The sequence below is a fragment of the Oryctolagus cuniculus genome, chromosome 2, assembly GCF_964237555.1.
Source record: "Oryctolagus cuniculus chromosome 2, mOryCun1.1, whole genome shotgun sequence".
In the NCBI taxonomy this organism is placed as follows: Eukaryota; Metazoa; Chordata; class Mammalia; order Lagomorpha; family Leporidae; genus Oryctolagus; species Oryctolagus cuniculus.
In genome coordinates this window covers 33,955,685-33,972,282 of record NC_091433.1, presented here as the reverse complement: position 1 = coordinate 33,972,282, position 16,598 = coordinate 33,955,685, and the positions used below count along the sequence as shown (strand labels likewise).

Genomic DNA, 16,598 nt, shown 5'->3' with positions numbered 1-16,598 from the left:
ATATGTGTTTCTTTTCAAAAGAATGGTCAGTGTTAAACTATGGTATGTGTAATATAATTATTTTTGGATAATATATTACCATGGCAAAATACAAATGTATTTTTCCTTTAGAATTTTAAGTTTATGAGAGAAGTTTTATCAGATGATTGACAACACATTTTTCATTATTTCTGGCTTACCAGACAACATAAACCCAGAAGAGAAAATTATATGCTACTCTAAGCATGAGCTTGTGGCTAAAATCAGATGGTGAACTTCAGTTAACTATTGCTACACACTCAGCTGCACTTTCTGCGAATGCTGGCCCAGCAACCTCTGGGCAACTGCCATCCTGTGCTGACAGAACCCACACTCACCTGAAGTTGTGGCTTGTGAGGTATTTAATGACGGCTGGTTTGATGCGAGCAACTCCTCCCTGGCTGTGGTTTCCTCTCCCTGTGATCACAGAAAGATAAGGCTTCCCGCCGCTCTGCTTGCATTCTGTCACAACAGGAGTTGGAAGCATTAAACTTCATTTCCTGCATTCTCAATAGAAACCAAACCTCAACTACTCAAAGACAAACTAAACTGCTTTCAGAGGGATTTAGACATTATCTCAGAAAACCCCAACATTCACGTTTTAAAACATAAATAGCCTCAGCAATCTAACCATCTGAATCAGAAGTGGAGCTTCTGGGACTCACACTGGTGCTCATATGAGATGTCAGCATTACAGGTGGCAGCTTAACCCATGGCACCACAATGCCAGCCCCAATCTACCCATCTAAAGGAGTGGGACTTCATCCCAGATAGGGAGGGAAATCTCCCTTTGCTACTGGAAGATCCCTCTGAAATAATGATAATGACAATAATATTATTGATGTCTAGCAATTATTATACACATTGAGTCAGGCAGGCTATGTTTTAAATGAGTTGCATTTATTAAGTAAGAATCTTCAAAATGACCATATTAATTAAATACCCTGAAGCCAGAAAGCTTTGGTCTGAATCATAATTTTGCCACAACAGGACTGTGAGACCATGAAAAACATACTTAGGCTCCCTGTGCCTGTTGCTAACTCCCAAAATAGATACTAGGAAATCCATTAGTTATAGCAGGACTAATACTAGGACTAATTATACTCCTACTGTTAAAAATAATCAATTGGGACTGGTTTTGTGGCACTGTGAGTTAATGTCGCCACCTGCAATACTGGCATCCCACAGCTCTAGTTCAAGACCTGGCTGCCCCACTTTGGATTCAGCTCCCTGCTAATGTGCCTGGGGAGGCAGTAGAAGATGGCACAAGTACCTGCCACTCAAGGGGGAGACCCATATGGAGTTCTGGACTCCATTTTTTCACGTGGCCGAGTCCTAACCATTCTGGCCATCTGGGGAGTAGATGGAAGATAGATTTCTCTCTGTCTCTCTATAGCTCTGCCTTTCAAATGAATACATTAAATCAAATAAATCTTTAAAAAAAAGTAACCAACTAACATGAGAAACTCCTCTTGGAAGACAGTTCTTATCTTTTTTTAAAATTAAAATCCTATATTTTGCTCATTAAGTGCCCTAATACTTCAGCAGAACCACAATCACATGGTTTTTGTTTTTGTTTTTGTTTTTGTTTTTTTTTGTTTTTTGTTTTTTTTGGACAGGCAGAGTTAGACACTGAGAGAGAAAGACAGAGAGAAAGGTCTTCCTTCTGTTGGTTCACTCCCCTAATGGCTGCTATGGTCCGCGCGCTGCGCCGATTCGAAGCCAGGAGCCAGGTGCTTCCTCCTGGTCTCCCATACAGGTGCAGGGCCCAAGCACTTGGGCCATCCTCCACTTCCCTCCCGGGCCACAGAAGAGAGCTGGATTGGAAGAGGAGCAACCGGGACAGAATCCAGCGCCCCAACTGGGACTAGAACCTGGGGTGCCGGCGCCACAGAGGGAGGATTATCCAAGTGAGTCGTGGTGCCAGCCATTCACATGGTGTTTCAAGTCTCATATCTCAAGGAAAAAAGGGCTCCTTTGAAAGCTTAACCATAATGTCACCTTTACAGCTTACAAAATTAACAATAGTTCCTTAACATCAGTAATTTCTTTTTTTTTTTTTTAAGATTTATTTATTTATTTGAAATCAGAGTTACACAGAGAGAGGAGAGGCAGAGGCAGAGAGAGAGGTTTTCGATCCGATGGTTCACTCCCCAATTGCCGCAACGGCCGAAGCTGTGCCAATCTGAAGCCAAGAGCCAGGAGCTTCTTCCCGGTCTCCCACGCGAGTGCAGGGGCCCAAGGACTTGGGCCATCTTCTACTGCTTTCCCAGGCCATAGCAGAGAGCTACACAGGAAGTGGAGCAGCCGGTCTTGAACCGGCGCCCTTATGGGATGTCGGCACTTCAAACCAGGACGGGCTACAGCGCCGGGCCCAACATCAGTAATTTCTAAAAATTTCCCCAATCATCTCAAAAAAATGGTGTTTTTTTTTTTTTTTTTTTACCATGATCTAAGTCAGGCTGAAACAATGCATTTGGCTGATATATTTCTTTTTTTTTTTTTTTTTTTTTTTTTGACAGGCAGAGTGGACAGTGAGAGAGAGAGACAGAGAGAAAGGTCTTTCTTTGCCGTTGGTTCACTCTCCAATGGCCGCCGCGGCTGGCGCACTGCGGCCGGCGCACGGCGCTGATCCGATGGCAGAAGCCAGGAGCCAGGAGCCAGGTGCTTTTCCTGGTCTCCCATGGGGTGCAGGGCCCAAGCACTTGGGCCATCCTCCACTGCACTCCCTGGCCACAGCAGAGAGCTGGCCTGGAAGAGGGGCAACCGGGACAGAATCTGGCGCCCTGACTGGGACTAGAACCCGGTGTGCCGGCGCCGCTAGGCGGAGGATTAGCCTAGTGAGCCGCGGCGCTGGCCTTGGCTGATATATTTCTTCAGTAACTTTTAATCTAAAGGTTTTCCCTCTTCTTATGTTTTCTCTATAATTTAAAGAAAAAAAAAACTAGATAATTTATCTTAAATTTTCACCGTTTATATTTTCCTGGGTGTATCCCTGTGGTGTTGTTTAGCATGTTCCTCTGTCTCCTATGCATCCCTATAAATTAGTAGTCAAATTGAAAGGTTTGATCTATACCTGGTTAGATCTGGGAACAAAAATACTTGATAGGTGGTAGCATGTATTTCAATCACAAGAAGAGAAGGTCCAGGTGTCTCTATTTTTTTATTCATCCCCAATTTTGACAATTGTTTCTACATGTCATCACTGCAAGGCAGGGCAGTCACAGATTTTCCACTAGGCACACTTCTATTCGACAATGCTACCATCTGATGGTGACTGACAGTGACTACAGGTTACAAGTGTCAGCCCGCACAAGATGGGCCTTTGCTTCCAGAAAGGGTTTGTATCTTGGGTCTGAGAGTCACCTTGGGCAAGTTATTTAACTTTTTTTTCTGATAATCTTTTTGACATAAGATTCACATAAAATTCATCATTTTAAAATGTACAATTTAGAGGCTTTTAGTGTATTCAGAAAGTTGTACAAACAATACCACTAATTCCCAGAAAATCCCATCACCTAAAAAATATTTTTTTTTTCTTTTTTAAGATTTATTTATTTGAAAGGCAGAGTCCGAGAAAGAGAGAGAGAGAGAGAGAGAGAGAGAGAGAGAATCTTCCATCTATTGGTTTACTCCCCAAAAGTTGCAATGGACAGGGCTGGGCCACGCCAAAGCCAGGAGCCAGGAGTTTCTTCCAGGTCTTACATGTGGATGCAAGGGCTGAAGTACTTGGGCCATCTTTCACTGTTTTCCCAAGCACATTAGTAGGGAGCTGGATCAGAAGTAGAGCAGCCAAGACTCGAACTGGTACCCATATGGGATACCAGGGTCATGGGAGGCAGCTTAATCTACTACACTACAACACTGGCCCCTCAAAAAGAAATTCTATGCCTGGGGTAGGCTCTTGATGTGCAGTTAAGTTGCTGCTTAGGACATCCACATCCCATATCTGAGTCCCTGGGTTCGAGTCCTGGTTTGGCTTCTGAACAGCTTCTCGTTAATGCACACCCTAAGAGGCAGCAAGTGATAGCTCAAATACTCGGATTGTGCCTCCAATGTGGATATCTCGATTACGTTCCTGGCTCCCAGCTTTGGCTTGGCCCAGTTCTGGCTGTTGCAGGCACTGAGAAGTGAACATAAATGGAGGATGTCTCCCTCTCTCTGTACTTTTCACATAAAATAATTAACTAAGATAAATTTTGTGTCTGTTTAGCAGTTACTCCCCATTCCCAGCCACCACTAATCTTTATTTTTCTTTTTAAAGATTGATTGATTGATTGATTTGAAAGGCAGAGTTACAAAGAGAGAGAGATTCTGAGCGAGGGAGGGTGGGAAGGAGGAAGAGAGAGACAAAGAGAATATCAATCATAAGATGATCCAATCCTTGGCCAGTGCCACAGCTCACTAGGCTAATCCTCCACCTGCAGCACCGGCACCCCAGGGTTCTAATCCTGGTTGGGGTGCCGGATTCTGTCCTGGTTGCTCCTCTTCCAGTCCAGCTCTCTGCTGTGGCCCGGGAAGGCACTGGAGGATGGCCCAAGTGCTTGGGCCCTGCACACGCATGGGAGACCAGGAGGAAGCACCTGGCTCCTGGCTTCGGATCGGTGCAGCACCAGCCATGGCAGCCATTTGGGGGGGGGGGGGGTGAACCAACGGAAGGAAGACCTTTCTCTCTGTCTCTCTCTCTCTCACTAACTCTGCCTGTCAAAAAAAAAAAAATGTAATTCAATCCCTAAAAGACTGAAACACTCAAGGCTGAAGCCAGGAGCCTGGAATTCCACCTGGGTTTTCCAACTGGGTGGCAGGGCACCCACATACTTGGGCCATCGTCTGCTGCTTTCCCAGGAACATGAGCAGGGAACTGGATAGAAAATGGAGCAGCAAGGACTCAAAATGGAGCTCGTATGAGATTCTGGCATTGCAGGCTGCAGCTTAACCTACTGTGCCATGAGGCCAGCCCTCACGCATCTATTTTCTGTATCTAGGAATTTGTCTATTCAGTGTATTTCATATAAATGGAATTTTCCAGGGGTGGGCATTATGGCATGGCAGGTTAAGCGCCTACTAGGGATGCCAACAGCCTGTATCAGAGCATGGTTTCAAGACCTGGCCACTCCACTTCCTGCTTATGTGCCTGGGAAGGCAGCAGATGACAGCCAAGCTAGTTGGGTCTCTGGCACCCAGGTGGGAGATCTGGATGGAGCTCCAAGCTCCTAGCTTCAGCCTGGTTCAGCCTCAGCTGATGGGGCCTTTGGGGAGTAAATCAGCAAATGGAAGATCTCCCTCTCTCTGTCACTCTGCCTTTCAAATAAATAAATGAATGAATGAATGAGTCTTTTTTAAAAATAGAATTATACAGTATGTGACCTTTTGTATTTGGCTTCTCATTTTTTTTAAGATTTAATTATTTATTTGAAAGGTAGAGTTACAGAGAGGCAGAGGCAGAGGCAGAGGCAGACAGACAGAGAATTTTCCATCCACTGGTTCACTCCCCAGATGGCTGCAATGGCTGGAGTTGAGCCAGTGTGAAGCCAGGGGCTTCGTCTGGGTCTCCCACGCAGGTGCAGGGGCCCAAGCACTTGGGCCATCTTCTACTGCTTTCTCAGGTCATAGCAGAGAGCTGGATTCGAAGTGGAGCAGCCAGGTCTCAAACTGGAGCCCATATGGGATGCTGGCACTGCAGGTGGCTGCTTTACCCACTACGCCACAGTGCTGGCCCCTGTACTTGGCTTCTTTTACATAAGGCTCAGAAGGTTCCTCCACTGTATAGATCTAATACATTTTCTTAATCCATTTATCAGTTGACGGACATTTGGGTTGTTTCCACTTTTTGGCTATCATGAACAATCATGGGCAAGTTTTTACAAAGTTGACTTGTGTTTTCAATTCTCTTGGAATATACACCAGGAAGCAGGGTTGTATGCTAAGCAGGGCTATATGCTGGGTATAATTTTTCCATGGCAGCTACACCATTTAACAAGCTTAACAGCAATATATCAGAGTAACAGTTTTCTCCACATTCTGAACAATGCTGATTGTGTTCCCATGTTATTAAGCTTTTTATGCAATTAGTTTCCTATCTTAAAAGGGGAGGCATGAGTTTAGAGTTCCTCAAAATATTAAAACTGGATCTGATGTATAATCTAGGCATCCGTGGGTATATATCTGAAGGAAACAAATCAGAATTTCAAAGAGATTATCTGTGTTCCCATGTTCATTGCAACACTAAGCACAACCACAAGACATGGAAACAACCAACCTGTTATGCATACATATTACAAAGATTACTCAGTAATAAAAAGGGAGATCTTGCCATTTGCAACAACATGAGTGAATCTAAGCATTACACTAAGTTATATAAACCAGAAGGAGAAAGATGAATACTATATGATCTCACACATGTATGGAATCTAAAACAAGTCAGACTTAGAGAAGGAGAGTAGAATGGTGGCTGCCAGTAGCCAGGGTAAATGGGGAGATGCTGGTCAAAGGGTAAAAAGTGATGATCAGAGTAATTCTGGGGATCTCATATACAGCATACTACCTATTATTAATACAGTAGCACTGGGGCGGCGCTGGAGCACAGTGGGTTAAGCCACTGCTAGTAACAATGGCATCCCAGGATGGAGTGCTGGCTTGAGGCCTGGCTGCTCCATTTCCAATCCAGCTTCCTGCTGGTGCTCTTGGGAAGTCTGCAGAGGAAGCCCCAAGTGCTTGGGCACCTGCCACCGCATGTAGGAGATCTGGATGGAATTCCAGGCTCCTGGCTTCTGCATGGCCGAGCCCCAGCCACTGAGACCATTTGGGGAGTTAGCCAGTGTATGGAAGATATCTCTTTCTTGTTCTCTCCCTCCCTTTCCTTCTCTCTGTCACTGCATTTCAAATAAAATAAAACTTTTTAAAAAGTACTGTAGCGTATGTTTGAAATTTGCTAAAAAAGTAGATTTTTTAAAAAATTTATTTATTTGAAAGGCAGAGTTAGAGAGAGAAAAAGAGACAGAGACAGAGAGAGTTCTTCCATCTGCTGGTTCACTCCCCAAATGGCAGCAATGGCCAGAGCTGGGCTGATCCAAAACCAGGAGCCAGAAGCTTCTTCTGGGCCTCCCACTTGGGTTGAGAGGCCAAGTACTTGGGCCATCTTTCACTGCTTGCTCAGGCACATCAGCAGGGAGCTGGATAGCAAGAGGAGCAGCCAGGACTAAAAATCATATGGGATGCTACACACCACAGCGCCAGCCCCCAAAAAGTAAATCTTAAGTGTTAGATCTCACACACACACCACAGTAACTATATGAGATGATGGATTACTAACTTGATCATGGTAATCATTTCACAATGTATATCAAATCACTACATTGTATTCCGTAAATACATGCAATTTTTATTTGCCAAAAAAATAAGAATACTTTACCTTTATCCAAGTTTTTTTGAGTATTAAATGAAAAACACTACATGATGATGATTCAATAATCACCAGTGACTCAATTCTTGGCCAAAAGGATAGACAACAAGCTTTTTTTTTTTTTTCCCTTAAAGGTTTATTTACTTATTTGAATGGCAGAGTTAAAGAGAGAGAGAAAGATTGGGGGGGGGGGGGGGGCTTCCATCCACTGGTTCATTCCCTAGATGGCTATAAGGGCTGGAAATGGGCTAATCCAAAGCCAGGAGCCAGGAGCTTCTTTTGGGTCTCCCACAAGGATACAGGGGCCCAAGCACTTGAACCATCTTCTACTATTTCCCAGCCACAGCAGAGTCCTGGATCGGAAGTGGAACAGCCAGGACTTGAACCCGCACCCATACCATATGTCAGCACTGCAGGTGGCTTTACCCATTAGGCCACAGCACCAGTCCCAACAACAAGCTTTTAATAAACGCTGTGATAAGTAGGCCTTCTAAAGGAAGCTACTAAGGGAGAGCTTAATGAGTGTGAAGTTCAGGAATGACAATATGGCTAAACACACAGAAAGGAGGAAAGGCAACACCAAATTAGAGACTGGGGGTGCAGACGGGAACATATCATGTAAGGATTTTTCAATTTATCCTCAATGCAACATGGAAATCTATATATTATCACAATGCTACTTATTTATGTAACTGTGTTTCTCATCATCTACCCCACTACATGGTAAATTCTATCAAAACAGTGACTTTGTGTCTTTTTCAGCTAATAAAAATAGAATGAAGAAACACAAAAGACAAGTACTGAAATGTTCTCCCTCATGTGGATGCTTAAAAAAAAAAAAAAAAAAAAAAAAAACCTTAGGGGCTGGCACTGTGGTATAGTAGGCAAAGACTATACCTGGAGCGCCAGAATCCTATAGGGCACCAGTTCCTGTCCTGGTTGCTTCTCTTCTGATCCAGCTCTCTGCTACATCCTGGGAAAGCAGAAGAAGATGGCCCAAGTGCTTGGGCCCCTGTACCTGTGTGGGAGATGCAGAAGAAGCTCCTGGCTCCTGGCTTTGGACTAGGCCAGCTCTGGCCATTGCTGCCATTTGGGGAGTGAACCAGCAGTTCAAAGACCTTTCTCGCTGTCTCTCCCTTGTCTGTAACTCTACCTCTCAAATAAATAAATAAAATTTAAAAAAAAAAAAAAAGCTCAATCTGAACACAGAACAGATTACCATAGGCTGGAAGGGTCAGGGGGTTGGAGGGAGTTTGGATAATAAGTACCAAATCAGATGTAGACTGAAGGAATAAGTTCCTAGTAGTAAAGTGACTATAGTTCACAATGACCTATTATATATTTTACAACCAAGCACAAGAAAGGCAAGCCAAGGTTCCAATCATAAAGTAATTATCAATGAAGGGGAAATGTTGATTAGTTTTATTTCTTTCTTTTTCTTTTTTCTTCTTCTTCTTTGTTTTTTTTTTTTTTTTTTTTTTTTTTTTTTTTTAACAGGCAGAGTTAGACAGTGAGAGAGAGAGACAGAGAGAAAGGTCTTCCTTCCATTGGTTCACCCCCCAAATGGCCGCTACAGCCCGCGCACTGCGCCGATCTGAAGCCAGGAGCCAGGTGCTTCCTCCTGGTCTCCCATGCGGGTGCAGGGCCCAAGTACTTAGGCCATCCTCCACTGCACTGCCAGGCCACAGCAGAGAACTGGACTGGAAGAGGAGAAACCGGGACAGAATCCTGCGCCCCAACCAGGACTAGAACCCGGGGTATTGGCGCCGCAGGTGGAGGATTAGCCAAGTGAGCCGCGGTGCCAGCCAGTCTTATTTATTTCAGTACACACTGTACACATGTATTGCAATGTCATACTGTAAAGTACACACAGGTATTGTTAAAACACTTTTTTAACGTACTCTTGGATGATAGCCCAAATTACGAAACAAATACCCATGAGCCCGTACTGATTATATATATATATATATATATATATATATAATTTTTTTTTTTTTTGACAGGCAGAGTGGACTGTGAAAGAGAGACAGAGAGAAAGGTCTTCCTTTTCTGTTGGTTTACTCCGCAATGGCCGCTGCGGCCGGTGCACCACGCTGATCCGAAGCCAGGAGCCAGGTGCTTCTCCTGGTCTCCAAATGTGGGTGCAGGGCCCAAGCACTTGGGCCATCCTCCACTGCACTCCCGTGCCTCAGCAGAGAGCTGGACTGGAAGAGGAGCAACCAGGACAGAATCTGGCGCCCCGACTGGGTCTAGAACCCGGTGTGCCAGTACCGCAGGTGGAGGATTAGCCTAGTGAGCCGCAGTGCCGGCTCTAAATTTTTTAAAACACCATTTTGCAGACACCAATGTAATGATTCTGCCAAGGATCATCAATGGATGCTAAAATATCACAAACAGGGATTCACAGAAACTCAAAGTATCAATCACCAAAGAGTGCTAATTACCTACAAATGGGTAACAGATACATTTACACAGAGAAATATGGTCATATCCTACCTTCGTTAAGAAATCAAAGTTACCATCAATAATGGGACAAGTGGACAATATATGTCCATTTATGCATTCACCAAGGAAGGACAATTTAATGTCATCTCCAAAGTATTTTTACCAAAAGTATTTTAGCCTGAATCTAATCATGAAGAAATAATCAGACAAATTAAAACTACAGGACAATCTACGAACTAAGAAACTACATACTGAATATGGATGGGCACACATACAGTAAGTATATGAAAGAAACAGGCAAGCAGGGCTGGCGTTGTGGCATAGTAGGTAAAGCGCCTGATGCTAGCATCCCACACAGACGCTGGTACAAGTCCCAGCTCCCAACTCCTCAATTCAGCCTGGCTCAGTACCAGCTATTTAGGGAGTTAAACAACAGATGGGGGCTGGCACTATGGTGTAGCGGGTAAAGCTGCTACCTGTAGTGCTAGCATCCCATATGGGTGCCGGTTCGAGCCCCTGCTGCTCCACTTCTAATCCCTGCACCCATGTGGGAGACCCGGAGGAAGCTCCTGGCTCTTGGCTTCGGATTGGTGCAGCTCCAGCCGTTACAGCCAATTGGGGAGTGAACCAGCAGATGGAAGACCTCTCTCTGTGAAACTCCTCAAATAAATTAATAAGTATTTAAAAACAAACAAAAACAGATGGAAGATCTCTTCCTACCTTTCAAAAAAGTCCCATCACCTTATTTACTTCTGTATTTTATTACTTATCTATTGAACAATTGATATCCAATAATTATCTACTAAGTTAAATATCTATTGAACAAAGACATAGAATATTCCTAAAAATTCCCATTTTTAAGTCACACTTATGGTACTTACACTATTCTCTCCTTTTTTTAAAAAAAAAAAAAAGAATTTATTTATTTATTTGAGATGTAGAGTTACAGACAGTGAGAGGGAGAGACAGAGAGAAAGATCTTCCTTCTGTTGGTCCACTCCCCAAATGGCTGCAATGGCTGGAGCTGTGCCGATCCGAAGCCAGGAGCCAGGAGCTTCGTCTGGGTCTCCCACGCGGGTGCAGGGGCCCAAGGACTTGGGCCATCTTCTACTGCTTCCCCAGGCCACAGCATAGAGCTGGATTGGAAGATGAGCAGCTGGGACTAGAACTAGCACCCATATGAGATGCCAGCGCCATAGGCAGAGGATTAACCTACTGCACCATGGTGCTGGCCCCTCTCTCCTTTTAATAAATACCAAAATGGGGCTGCCATTGTGGTGCAGGCATGCCTGCAATGATGCCATCCCATAAGGGCTCCACTTCTGATCTAGCTCCCTATTAATGGCCTGGAAAGCAGCAGAAGATGGCCCAGGTCCTTGGGCCCCTGATACCCATGTGGGAGACCTGGAAGAGGCTCCTGGCTCCTGGCTTTAGCCTGGCCCAGCCCCGGCCACTGTGGTCATCTGGGGAGTAAATCAGTGGGATGGAAGATCTCTCTCTCTCATCTCTCTGTGTAACTCTTTCAAATAAATAAATAAATCTTAAATAAATAAACACCAAAAAGAAATACAAACAACCGAAACAGGAAAATGTTAACGGCCATGTCAGTGAGAATCCCTTCCTGAAGAATGATTAACGTAAACATCTACAAATGTGGCACAGGTATCCTCAGCCTCTACACTCAGACTAGAATTCCCGGATTACATCAATACAAACAATGGCCGTTTTCTATCGACTCTGTCATCATCACCATCTTACCTTCAGTTTTCTGCTGTAAAACTGTCATCAAGTGTTCTATCGCCTCATCCACATGCAGGCCATGGAGATCTAGAACATTCTGTGGCAGCAGGGAGGCATTGACTTTCTCAAAGATCTCCACAGCGGCGAGATGATTGGCTTCTTTCATCTTCCGCTCATGAAGACTACCCTTTAACGGACAGATCAACCAGACAGAAAGTCAACAAGGAAACAGCAGACTTAATCGACATTACAGAACAAATGGACCTAACAGATATTTACAGAACATCCATCCTACAGTTGCAGAATACACATTATTCTCGCCAGTGCATGGAACTTTCTCTAGGATTGACCACATGCTAGGCCATAAAGCAAGTTTCGGCAAATTGAAAAAAATCAAAATCATACCAAGCATCTTCTTGGACCATAATGGAATTTGCAAACACATGGAGACTGAACAACATGTTTCTGAATGAACAGTGGGTCACTGAAGAAATCAAAAAAGAAATAAAAAAATTTCTGGAAACAAATTAAGATGACAACACAACATATCAAAGCTTAAGGGATACAGCAAAAGCAGTGTTAAGAGGAAAGTTAGTAGCAACCGGTGCCTACATCAATAAATTGGAAAGGCACCAAACAAATGAGCTTTCAATGCATCTCAAGGATCTAGAAGAACAACAGAAAACCAAACACAAAACTAATAGGAGAAAAGAAATAATTAAAATTAGAGAAGAAATCAACAAAATTGAATCCAAAAATACAATACAAAAAGATAAGCAAAATGAAGAGCCATGTTTTTTTGAAAAAAAAAAAATAAATAAATAAAAAAATTTGACACACCATTGCACCAACTAACCCAAAAAAGGAGACAGAAGACCCAAATTAATAAAATTAGAGATGAAAAAGAAAAGTTAACAGATACAAGAGAAATAAAAAGAATCATCAGAAATTACTACAAAGAGCTGTATGCCAAAAATCCAGGAAACACAGAAGAAATGGATTCCTGGATGCATATAATCCACGTAAATTGAGCTATAAAGACATAGAAAACCTAAAACAGACCCATAACCACAACAGAAATTGAATCAGTAATAAAGACCTTCCCAACAACAACAACAAAAAAAAAACAGGACTAGATGGCTTTATTGCTGAATTCTACCAAACATCTAAAGAACTAACTCCAATGCTTCTAAAGTATTCAAAACAAGGGAAAGGGAGGGAATTCTTTCTGTGAAGCCAGCATCACCTTAATTTCTAAATTTGAAAAAGATACAACAGAGAAAGAGAACTACAGACCCATTCCCCTGATGAACATAGATGCAAAAATGCTCAAAAAAATTCTAGCTAATAGAATCCAACAACTCATCAGAAAGATCATGCACCCAGACCAAGTGGAATTTATCCCTGGTATGTATGGATGGTTCAACATTCACAAATCAATGTGATACATCAAATTAGCAAACCAAAGAACAAAAACCATACGATTATCTCAATAGATGAAGAGAAAGCATTTGATAAAATACAACACCCTTTCATGATGAAAACTCTATGTAAATTGAGTATAGAAGGAACATTCTTCAACATAATCAAAGCAATTTAAGACAAACTCACAGCCAGCATCCTATTGAACAGGGAAAATTTGGAAGCATTCCCACTGGGTTCTGGTACCAGACAAGGATGCCTACTGTCACCACTGCTATTCAATAGTCCTGGAAGTTTCAGCCAGAGCCATTCGGCAAGAAAAAAAGAATCAAAGGGATTCAAATCAGGAAAGAGGAAGTCAAACTATTCCTATCTGCAGATGACATGATTCTATGTATAGGTGATCCAAAAGTCTCCACCAAGAGACTATTGGAACTCATAGAAGAGTTTGGCAAAGTCGCAGGATATAAAACCAACACATAAAAATCAACAGCACTTTATACACAGACAATGCCATGGCTGAGAAAGAACTTCTAAAATCAATCCCATTTACAATAGCTACAAAAAAATATCAAATACCTTGGAATAAATTTAACTAAGGAGGTCCAAGATCTCTACAATGAGAATTATAAAACATTAAAGAAAGAGATAGAAGAACATACCAAAAAAATGGAAAAATCTTCCACATTCATGGATTGGAAAAATCAGTATCTTCAAAATGTCCTTTTTTTCCCAAAAGAAATTTACAGATTCACTGTGATACCAATCAAAATACCAAAGACATTCTTCTCAGATATAGAAAAAATGATGCTGAAATTCATATGGAAATACAGGAGACTTGAATTGCTTAAGCAATCTTATATAATGAAAACAAAGCCAGAGGCATCACAACACCAGATTTCAAGACATACTACAGGGCAGTGATAATCAAAATAGCCTAGTACTGGTATAAAAAGAGATGGATAGACCAATGGAACAGAACAGAAACACCAGAAATCAATATAAGCATCTATAAACAACTTATATTTGACCAAGGAGCTAAAACCAATCCCTGAAGCAAGGACAGACTCTTCAACAAATGGTGCTAGGAAAACTGGATCTCCACATGCAAATGTATGAAGCAATATCCATACCTTACACCTCGTACAAAAATCCACTCAAAATGGATTAAAAACCTAAATCTATAAGCTGACACCATAAAATTATTAGAGAACAATGGGAAACCCTTATAGACATTGGCACAGGAAAAGAGTTCTTGGAAAAGACCCCAGAGACACAGGAAATCAAAGCCAAAATTAACACATGGAACTACATCAAATTGAGAATCTTCTGTGCTGCAAAACAAACACTCAGCAAAGTGAAGAGGCAACTAGCAGAATGGGAGAAATTGTTTGCAAACCATTCAACTGATAATAGATTAATAACCAGAATAACCATTAATAATCAGAGATTAAGAAACTACACAACAACAAAACAATCCAGTTAAGAAATGGGCAAAAGACTTAAACAGACGTTTTTCAAAGAAAAAATCCAAATGGCCAACAGATACATGAAAAAATGTTCAAAATCACTAGCCATCAGGGAAATACAAATCAAAACCACAATGAGGTTTCACCTCACCCCAGTTAGAATGACTTTCACACAGAAATCAACACACAACAAATGCTGGCGAGGATATAGGGGAAAAGGTACCCTAATTCACCGTTGGTGGGAATGTAAACTGGTAAAGCACTATGGAAGACAGTATGGAGATACCTCAGAAATCTGAATACAGAACCTACCATGTGACCCAGCAATTCTACTCCTGGGAATTTACCCAAGGGAAATGAAATCAGCATATGAAAGAGTTATCTGCACCATCATGTTATTCACAACAGCTAAGACACGGAATCAACCTAAATGCCCATCAACTGAGGACTGGATAAAAACATTATGGGATATGTACACTATGGAATACTATACAGCAGTAAAAAAAAAAAAAAGAAGAAGAAATCTGGTCATTTGCAACAAAATGGATGAATCTGGAAAACATCACACTTAGTGAAATACACCAGTTCCAAAGGGACAAGTACCATATGTTCTCCCTGATCTGTGATAACTAATAGAGCACCTAAAAGGAAATCTATAGAAGGGAAATTGACCCTTCAAGAAGCAATGACTTCACCAGCCCTTGTCTTGACTGTTGAGGAACAGTTTTTTTGTCTTCATACTACTTACTGAACTCTACTTAACATAGAGCTAATCCAAGTGGATAAAGCCAATCGAAAATAGATCTCAGTAAAAAGTAAGGGTGGGATTAGGAGAGGGAGGAGGAAGTTTGTAAAGCTGTATAGTTCTGCATACATTCCTAAGGACGTACTTCCAAGGGTACAGTTTAACAACTTCTCATGGGACCCCAAAACCCATTGAGTTGGGTGATAAAAATACCTTAAGTGTTAAAGTGATCATATTAAGTGTTAAAGTGAACACATGGATAGGATTAAGTGTTAAAGTGATCATATAAATAGGATCAAGTGTCTGGTAATAATAATATATAGAACTAAAAAGGAGAGAATGTTAGGGAAGCAGTCCACACAGTAGACCCATTGAATGACAAATACTCTAAATAGCACTCTGACCTCAGAATCAGTCCTTAAGGCATCCTGGTCTGGCTGAAAAGCCCATAAGAGCACTTTAGGCATGGAAAACCAAGACACTGTGGCAAAAAATGTTCTACATGAAGGATGTCTGTGAGTGAGACCTCAGCAGAAAGAAGTGGCAATCAAAGAAGAATGTACTTTTCTCTGAAGGGAGGAGAGAACTTCCACTTTGCTTATGGCCTTGTCTAAATACTGACAGAGTTTGTGGATTCAAAAGGCTTCCATAACCTAGGCAGCTCATGTCAAGGGCCTCGGGTGGTCACTGACATCATACATAAGAATGTTAATTGTTAACAATAAGAGTCACTGTGCACTACCTTCCCATGTAGTAATTCTGTCCTCAATGAGTTATATTATGAAAGTTAACTGTAAAACTTGCTCTCAAACAGGTTTTTTTTTTTGTGAGTATGTGTGTGTGTGAATTATTGAAATTTTAACTTAGGATAGAGTTAGTCTTCTGTGTATAAAGTTAATTGAAAACGAATCTTAATGGAGAATGGGACAGGGAATGGGAGAGGGAGAAGGTGGAGGAGTGGGAGTGTGTGTGCGAGGGCATGTATGGTGGGAAGAATCACTATATTCCTAAAGGTGTACTTATGAAATCTGTATTCCTTAAATTAACGGTTTTTTGGGAAAAAAAAAGAAAACATGCTAGAAAGCATGAGACCCCTATATTTCTACTCTGAAATGATGCATATTAACATTTTGCTCTTTCCTCCAGATAATTTGAATCTGTCAAGAAGTAGCACTGAATGAAAAAAAGAGAAATATAATAAACTGCTGGAATAAACTATAATTCATGTAAGCCATAAGGACAAAAGCAACCACTGAAACCTGGCATTCAAGGGAGGTGAAATTCTCAGGACAATCCATTTCTTTTATATCATGATACCTTATTTTGTCACATATATGATCTCTACATTCCCCAGAAT

The 16,598-nt window shown here is 41.9% G+C and overlaps 1 protein-coding gene across 2 annotated transcripts in view; it reads right to left on the bottom strand.

Annotated features, from left to right (window-relative positions):
- Positions 1-16,598, bottom strand: part of N4BP2 (NEDD4 binding protein 2) — a 116,063-nt gene that overhangs the window by 19,032 nt on the left and 80,433 nt on the right. For both annotated transcript variants that reach the window (XR_011386210.1, XM_070068125.1), the window contains exons 17-18: positions 11,624-11,792; positions 357-480 (exon numbers count right to left, since the gene is read on the bottom strand). Coding sequence is in view for 1 of the 2 variants with exons in the window: in XM_070068125.1 (XP_069924226.1) it covers positions 357-480; positions 11,624-11,792 (293 nt within the window). In the remaining variant the exon portion in view is untranslated. The remainder of the gene's footprint in view (positions 1-356; positions 481-11,623; positions 11,793-16,598) is intronic.